Source organism: Garra rufa, chromosome 6 (assembly GCF_049309525.1).
Source record: "Garra rufa chromosome 6, GarRuf1.0, whole genome shotgun sequence".
Classification (NCBI taxonomy): domain Eukaryota; kingdom Metazoa; phylum Chordata; class Actinopteri; order Cypriniformes; family Cyprinidae; genus Garra; species Garra rufa.
The window spans coordinates 54,809,627-54,819,160 of NC_133366.1; the positions used below are offsets into that span (position 1 = coordinate 54,809,627).

General features: G+C 29.1%; 1 protein-coding gene across 1 annotated transcript; it reads left to right on the plus strand.

Moving 5' to 3' along the window:
• The first annotated feature begins 3,133 nt into the window (after window positions 1–3,133).
• Window positions 3,134–8,885, plus strand: LOC141336618 (ATP synthase-coupling factor 6, mitochondrial-like). The gene is made up of 4 exons (XM_073842320.1): window positions 3,134–3,191; window positions 6,177–6,349; window positions 6,420–6,544; window positions 8,792–8,885. The coding sequence occupies exons 2-4, from the start codon at window positions 6,180–6,182 to the stop codon at window positions 8,821–8,823; spliced, it is 327 nt and encodes a 108-aa protein (XP_073698421.1). The 5' UTR covers window positions 3,134–3,191; window positions 6,177–6,179; the 3' UTR covers window positions 8,824–8,885.
• Window positions 8,886–9,534: the final 649 nt, after the last annotated feature.

Sequence of the window (9,534 nt, forward strand, 5' to 3'; positions counted from 1 at the left end):
AAAACAGTAATATTGTGAAATATTATTTACATTTAAAATAACTGTTTTCCATGTGAATATATTTTAAAATGTAATTTATTCCTGTGATACAAAGCTGAATTTTCAGCATCATTACTGCAGTCTTCAGTGTCACATGATCCTTCAGAAATCATTCTAATATACTCAATTTATTATCAGTGTTGGAAACAGTTGTGCTGCTAAATGTTTTGTGGAACCTGTGATACTTTTTTCAGGATTCTTTGATCAATAAAAGGTTAAAAAGAACCGCATTTATCTAAAATAGAAAGGTTTTCTGACAATATACACTACTTTTCAAAAGTTTGGGGTCGGTACATTTTTATTATTTCTTTTTTGATAGAAATGAATACGTTTATTCACCAAGGATGTGTTACGTTAACAAAAAGTAATAGCGTAGATTTATATTTTGAATAAATGCTGTTCTTTTTAACTTGTTATTCATCAAAGAATCCTAAAAAAAAATCACAGGTTCCGAAAAAAAATATTTGTCAGCACAACTGTTTCCAACATTGATCATTCTAATAATAAATCAGTAAATTAGAATTATTTCTGAAGGATCATGTGACACTTAAAACTGGAATAAGAGCTGATGAAAATTCAGCTTTGCATCACAGGAATAAATTATATTTTAAAGTATATTAAAATAAAAACCATTATTCTATATTGTATTAACATTTTACTTTTTTTTATATTTTATTTTTGGTGCTATAAAAAGTTTAATCTGGATCAGGTAACCCATTTTACATTGTGCCAGTTTTTCAAATCAAAATTGGATTGGATCACCCTGATACACTTTTTCAGATTTCCAAATCTGGATTACTAGTGCTCTGTGGATCCCCTAAATAAAAAAGAAATGACTTTAAACTGATTTTAAATTAAATATATTTTTGTTTGACAGCTTTTTGAGGATTTGGGGATATATTCCATGTTAAAATTTATTTTTTGGACCATTTTTCAAGTTTTATTACATAAGGTTTTTTTAGATCAAAAGTATCCCAATCTCTAAATGTTTAAAACAACACAAATTTAATCCAGATTAAACCCAAGACTGAGTTTTGTGATCTAATCCAAATCCACACTCTTAAAAATAAAGGTGCTTTAAAAGGTTCTTCACAGCGATGCCATAGAAGAACCATTTTTGGGTTCCACAAAGGACCATCTCTTTCTTACCTTTTTATAATCTGAAGAACCTTCTTTCACACAAAGAATCTTTTGTGAAACAGAAAGGTTCTTCGGATTTTGAAGGTTCTTCATGGAACCATTTAGACAAAAAGGTTCTTCTATGGCATTGTGAAGCACCTTTATTTTTAGGAGTGTTAGAAGATGTAGTTTTTTTTCTTTTGAACAACCCATTTTGAAGATTTAATCCAATTTGATGGCAAAAGCCTGATTGGATTACATGTGAACAGCTGACCCCTGGTGTCAAAAACACAACACTTTTATATTAAAAACAAACAAGAAAGCTCAATTCCAGATGAGGAAAAGACTCAAACGTTACGTAAGGTAATGAAAGTAATGCAATATTATAATACGTTACTTTTAAAAGTAACTTTCCTTTCCTTTAATTCGCCATTGTGAAATACATATTTGAGGTTTATTAAGGACTGCTGGCATGGAAATTGGTGTATAAACCATATGGAATAACACAACTTTTTCAGATTTCCAAATCTGGATGACTTTAAATTATATATTTTTTTGTTTGACAGTTGTTTAGGGATATATTACATGTTAAAATTTATTTTTTTGGACCAGTTTTAAAGTTTTATTACATTTTTGTTCCTGAATAATCCAGGTTTTTTAGATCAAAAGTATCCCAATCTCTAAACGTTTTGAACAACACAAACTGAGGATTTAATCAAGACTGAATTTTGTGATCTAATCCAAATCCGGAATCCTTGTTTTTCTTTTGAACAACCTATTTTCAAGATTTTGATGCAATTTGATGGCCAAAACTCAGTTAGATTACTTTTGAACAGCTGGCCCCTCCCTGGTGTCAAAAACACAACACTTTTATATTAAAAACAAACCAGAAAAAGTCCAAAAGTTACATAACGTAATGAAAGTAACGCATTATGATGCGTTACTTTTAAAAGTAACTTTCCCCAACACTGTATATATTGTGTTTCAATGTGTTTAATTATTTTTCTCTTCATCACTTTTGAACACTGTCTCCCTCTGCTGTTCAAACCACGATAATGCCTCAACATTTTCATTACAACAATTAAAATAATTGATGTTTTTAAAACAACAATGTAGCAATAAGAGTACAAGGAATGCTCTTTGTTCTGTGTCTTTACCTGCAGCACGATGTTTTGGATAATATAATCTTCTTTATTTGGTAATATCTCTTGGGTTAAAGCGTGGAAATTTTGTATCAATAAATTACAAAATACTTTATAGAATGTAATAGATTTAAGCTTCATATTTCATATAGCTGTGAATTTAGTGGTCAAGAAAAAAAATATTTAGCATCTTTTTTTCATTGTATTTACTCAAGATTATTTTGGAAAGATTTGGAATTGTATATTAACAGAAAAATGGAGTGTATGATTTTTTTTATACAGAAAACAAACATTTTAATAGTTAAGAACAACGTATTATACATGTATAAAAAATATCAAAATGCATTTAACGTTTTTTGTTATTATTAGGAAAATACCATATACATCAGTAGACCAAAGTTTTTCCATTTTATAAATTACTTTAAATTATATACATTTTTTGGAACAAACAAACAAAAAAATCCTCTTTTTTCTCAGGTAGCTAATGTTAATTTAACATAATTATGTAATACCTTTTGTTCTTGTGGCATTAAATTAATAAAGCATTTAAAAAAAAACATATATATGATCTAACGTTAAGCTGTAGAAGAACAAATCGAGTCTTTAATGTCATATTAAACAGAAATTATCGACTTAGAAATGTTTACTCGAAGCCGCGGCTCAAAGCGCTATTTCTTTTCCGGGTTGTAAGACACGAAAAAAATCATTTTATTTTATTTGTGAAATAAAAATAGTTTTATGGGGTTTTCGAACCGAATGAAGAAAATAAAGTAGCGGCAGATGACGCTCGTGACGCCATCAAGCGAACTCGCGTCATACCCATAAGCGCTCGCGGTGATCCGGAAGCAGTTGTTCCGCCTGTCTGTCTGTGGCTCGGGTGTCAAACACAAGGTTAGATGAGATGTTTCTTTTTCATGCATGAAAATGAGATTATAGTTGTTATATATGTGAATATGTAATGTTATGTTGCTGTTTTGTCGTTAAACACGCTCGCGTGCGCGCGCCTTAGTGTCGTCGATGTGATTTTATGTCGCCGCTCTGATAATCACGGCTTTGCTAACGATAAAAAAAACATTCATATATCTATCATTATAGTGAATGACTGCCGTAATCGTGTACTTTAGTATTGACTCTCAGTCCTGCAGCTCTTCATACTTACTCTGGTAATACTGTGGTAAGATGTGCCCAGTTTGACCTTGCTGACCTCGGCTCTTGTTGGATGTTTGATCAATAACGATTAGAAAAGTTGATTATTTTAGACAGACATCGACAAGGTCAAAATAACGTTTGAATCTTGAAGTGTCGCTTTTCTGGGAAATCTTGAAATATTAAAACTTTTAAAAACAGCGCAGCTGAAAAATGGTGAAAAATTGCAGATTCTTCGTCTCGTTTCATGATTTAAAACCATGTTCTGTCATTTATGTTCAAAAACATATTATAAGAAAGCTTAAAACATCATTTTTTTTCATTTTGATGACTTAAAGCACTTATTTCTAATGAGAGAGATGAAAGAATAAGTCAGGGTTATTATAGTAAAATAACTTTAGCTTTTAGTTCATCTCATTTTTATTTGGTTTAACTTTATGTACTAAAAAATATGTAAAATAACTCAAACTAAATGTAATAAATAAAAACTATATTTCTTTTTAAAAAACGGCAGCAAAATGATTAAAACTATTTATTTTTCCATGTAAGACTTTTATCATTAAAATGATACTAAAATGATTCAAAACAGCACAACTGAAAAAAGGTGGAAAATTGCAGATTTTTCTGGTTTCTGTTTTAAAACCCTGTTCTGTCATTTGTTCAAAAATATAAAAAAAGAAAGCTTAAAACAATTTTTTTTTTTTTTTTTTTTTGTCGTTTTGATGACTTAAAGCACTTCTAACAAGAGAGATGAAAGAATAAGTCATGGTTATTATAGTAAAATAAAACTATTTTTATTTATTATTACTTGAAATAAAAAAATGTTTACTAAAAATAAAATTAAGTATAATTAAGCTTATTTTATTTCAGCTAGTTGCCAAGACATTGGTTCTCTCAACTTTATGTACTAGAAAATATGTAAAATAACTAAAACTAAATTTATTAAATAAAAACTATATTTATTAAACAGAATAATTAAAACTGTAACTATTTTTTAGATTATTATTATTATTATTAAAATGATGCTAAAAACAATTAAAAACAGCACAGGTGAAAAAAGGCGGAAAATTGAAGATGTTTCACATTTTAAAACCCTGTTCTGTAATTTGTTCAAAAAAACAAAAAAAAGAAAGCTTAAAACAATAATTTTTTTTTGTCATTTTGATGACTTAAAGCACTTATTTCTGATGAGGGAGATGAAAGAAAAAGACAGGGTTATTATAATAAACTAAAACAATAGTTTAAGACAAACGTTTATTGAAATAAAAATTTTAAGCATAATTAAACTTATTTTATTTCAGCTTGTTGTCATTTGTATTTAGTTTAACTTTATGTACTAAAAAATATGTCAAATAACTAAAACCAAATGTAATAAAAATATATTTATTAAAAGAAAATGATTAAAACTTTTTTTTTGTAAGATTATTATTATTATTATTATTAAAATGATACTAAACAAAGAACAGCACAGCTGAAAAAAGATTTTTTGGTATGTTTTCAAAAACCAAAAAAGAAAGCTTAATAATCATTTTTTTTGTCATTTTGATGATTCAAAGCACTTATTTCTAATGAGAGATGAAAGAATAAGTCAGGATTATTATAGTAAAATAAAACTCTTTTTATCTTTTATTACTTGAAATAAGTCAAATGTTTACTAAAAATAAAATTAAGCATAATAAAAAAATTTCAGCTAGTTCAGCTTGGTTCTCATCTTTATTTACTTTAACTTTATGTACTAAAAATATGAAAATAACAAACTAAATTTAATAAATAGAAGCTAACGGCAGCAAAATGATTAAAACTTTAACTTTTTTTTTCATGTAAGTTTATTATTATTAAAATGATATTAAAAACAGAACAGCTGAAAAAAGGTTTTTTGGTACATTTCGGCCTGGTTTCACAGACAGGGCTTAGACTAAGCCAGGATTAGGCCAAAGTTCAATTAGGACATTGAAGTCATTTTTATAAAGGTGCTTAGAAAAAAACATTACAGGTGTGCATCTTGAGACAAAACAAAGGCACTGATATATGTGACCCTGGACCACAAAACCAGTCTTAAGTCGCTGGGGTATATTTGTAGCAATAGCCAAAAATACATTGTATGGGTCAAAATTTTAGATTTTTCTTTTATGCCAAAAATCATCAGGAAATTAAGTAAAGTTCATGTTCCATGAAGATTTTTTGTAAAATTCCTACTGTAAACATATCAAAATGTAATTTCTGATTTGTAATATGCATTAAGAACCTAATTTGGACAACTTTAAAGGTGATTTTCTCAGTCTTTTTGATTTTTTTGATGCATCAGATTTCTGATTTTAAATAGATGTATCTCAGCCAAATATTGTTCTATTCTGACAAACCATACACCAATAGAAAGCTTATTTATTGAGCTTTCATATGATGTGTACATCTCAGTTTTGTCAAATTTAACCTTATGACTGGTTTTGTGGTCCAGGGTCACATATTTTAAGATCAAACAGTGCAGTTTTATTTCAGTTGAAACAACTCAGACTTACATTTGACATTTTAGGCTTAAGCCTTGTCTGTGAAACCGGGGGATAATGTTTTCAAAAACATAAAGAAAGCTTAAAACAATCTCTTTTTTTTTGTCATTTTGATGACTTTTTTTTAAATGAATATTCTGCTTTCCATTGCTGAGTAACAAGTACCTAAAATTGTTTGTGTATAATGCAGTCAGCAGGTCAAGTGTTGAGTTGTGTTTGTGTGTAGATCATGGCTGTTCATCGGTTCTTCCGTCTGTCGTCTCTGCTACGTTCGGCGGTGAGCGTGACGCTGCGCAGGAATATCGGTCTGTCCGCTGTAGTCTTCAACAAAGCCAAGGATCTGGATCCCGTGCAGAAGCTCTTCCTGGACAAGATCCGCGAGTACAACACCAAGAGCAAGTGTGTGACCCATTACATTCCTATTACTGGCTCATGTAGCGCTGCTTCTCACTGCTTTGTGTGTCTGCAGGGCCGCTGGCGGTGTGGTGGACTCCGGTCCGGCGTATCAGAAGAACCTGACAGAGGAGATGACCAAACTCCAGCGCTTATACGGAGGAGGAGACCTCACCAAATTCCCTCAGTTCAAATTCCCAGGTCAGATTGAGACGCTGAATCAACCTTTGCCTCTTCATGAGGATGATGATGATGATGAGGGTTGAAAACTCATTCTCAGCTCACACTCACAAGTCACATGACTTGATATATTTCTATATGTATATGTGACCCTGGACCACAAAACCAGTCATAAGGTTAAATTTTACAAAACTGAGATGTATACATCATATGAAAGCTCAATAAATAATCTTTCTATTGATGTCTGGTTTGTTAGGATAGGACAATATTTGGTCGAGATACATCTATTTGAAAATCTGGAATCTGAGGGTGCAAAAAACTCAAAATATTGAGAAAATCACCTTTAAAGTTGTCCAAATTAAGTTCTTAACAATGCATATTACTAATCAAAAATTACATTTTGATAGGTTTACAGTAGGAATTTGACAAAAAATCTTCATGGAACATGATCTTTGCTTAATTTCCTAATGATTTTTGACATAAAAGAAAAATCAATAATTTTGACCCATACAATGTATTTTTGGCTATTGCTACAAATATACCCCAGCGACTTAAGACTGGTTTTGTGCTCCAGGGTCACATATGTATACTCTGCCGTCCAAAAGTTTGGGATCAGTAAGATTTTTAATAAAAAACATCTCTTATGCTCATCAAAGTTAATTTATTTGATATAAAATACAGAAAAAAAGTAATATTATTGCAATTCAAAATAACAGTTTTTTCTATTTTAATATACTTTAAATTATAATTGATTTCTGTGATCAAAGCTTTATTTTTAGCATCATCTCTGCAGTCTTCAGTGTCACATGATGCTTCAGAAATCCTTCTAATATACTGATGTTTTATTAGAATGATCAATGCTGGAAACAGTTGTGCTCCTAAATATTTTTTTGTAACCTGTGACTCTTTTTAATCAGGATTCTTTGATCAACAAAAAGTTTAAAAGAACAACATTTATTCAAAATAGAAATCTTTTCTAACAGTGTGTTTGCTGTCACTTTTTTTATCAATTGAACACATCCTTGATGAAGAAAAGTATTCATTTCTTTCAAAGAGAGAAAGAAAGAAAAAATGTACCGACCCCAAACTTTTAAATAAATGCTGTCCTTTTTAACATTTCATTGATCGAAGAATCCTGAAAAAAAGTATCACAGGTTCCAAGAAAAAATTAAGCAACACAAGTGTTTCCAACATTGATAATAAATCAGTATATTAGAATGATTTGTAAATGATCATGTGACACTGAAGACTGCAGTAATGATGCTGAAAATTCAGCTGCGCATCACAGGAATAAATTATATTTTAAAGTAGATTAAAATGTAAAACCAGTATTTTGAATCGCATTAACAGTTCACAATATTACAATTGTTTTTCTGTATTTTTAATCAAATAAATGCAGCCTTGATGAACAGAAAAGTCTCCTTTAAAAAGCATAAAAAATCTGAACTTTTATTTTTATATAATATAAATATGACTTTATTTATATTTAAGCTGAAACTGAATATAAAAAACTAAGCCAAATCAACATTTCTCTTTTTCATTCCGTTTAATTGAGGTACTAAAATAACTGAAACAGTGTAAAATAAAATAAAAACACTATGGTTTTCTTCATATACAAAAAAGAATAATAATAAAAAAAAAATTCCCAGTACGTTTTAGTTATTTTGCTTTATAAATCTTTTTTTTTTTTGTATATTTCTATACAGTTCATTTAATTTCTTTATTTTTTATTTTAAGCACTAAAATAATAAAAACTATATCATGTTTATTTTTTTATTTTACATCATTTTAGTAATTTTAGTACCTCAATTAAATTTCATGAAAAAGAGAAATTTATATATATATATATATATATATATATATATATATATATATATATATATATATATATATATATGTATATATAAATTAATAGAACAACAATGTTAGTATTGTTGAATATTTAATATTGTTAAATATGCTGTATATAGCCTGACAGTAGCTAAATATGTCTAAATATTTTGATTTGCTGTGCAGAAATAAAACGTTTAATTGAGAAAGTCTGGAGTCACAGTAGAAGCTTTAATCATGAAATAATTGGTTTAAAGCAGGATGGTTTTCATCTGAACTACAGGAACAGATTCTGAAAGTTCTACACTAGTTTAGTGTTTGATGCGTCTAGTTAAAGTACACAGTCATCTGGATGAAGGAAATGTTTGGCTGGTTAAACTAGTTGTTCAATCACTGATTTCCTTGTTTGTTGTGTGTTTTTTGTTTGTTTTCCCACAGAACCCAAACTAGAGGAGGTGGCAACGAAATGAACAGCGTCTGTCCATAACTGTCTCAAGCTCAATATTTAATAAAGTCTTTGGTTCAAACATGAGTTTGTCTTCTTCGATCACTTTTCTAAACATGTTTATTCTGCTTTTTCAATCAGCTGAAAACACGTCATTATTTAGGAAGTAAACAAACTAAATTCAATATGATTTAGTTTGTTCTCATTGCTTCAGTAAATGAAACGGCGCCTATCAGTGTTTCATTCACACACAAATGACTGTTGTCTTCATTTTCATCTTCATCTTTTAAACCCAAAGGCTCAGGCTTATCTTCAAAACACAAATCATATTTTTAATATTAACTCCAGGGTTATTAGAGTTTTTGAAAACCATAAAAACATTTAGTAGTTGAAATAAAATGAATTTAAAAAATTAAAAAAAAAAAATCATCTAGGTGTCGAGTACTAAAATTAAAAACTAGAGACAAAAATGACAAAAATATACATTTACAAAAAAGACACTGAAATTGCAAAAATATGGAAAACAACCTATAACAGTATTTTAAAATAATACTTATTTTTTCGTCCATCCACTGTCAAGTCTAAGTTTATTGTAAAATCCATTTGAATTTAGGGGTTTACCGTAATTCAAATCACAGTTAGTGTCTTTAATGTTAATTTCAACATTTAATTAGAAAAGGTTGACAGTTAAATGCTGTGCATGTTATAGTTATTGAAAATGTTACAAACATTTGTT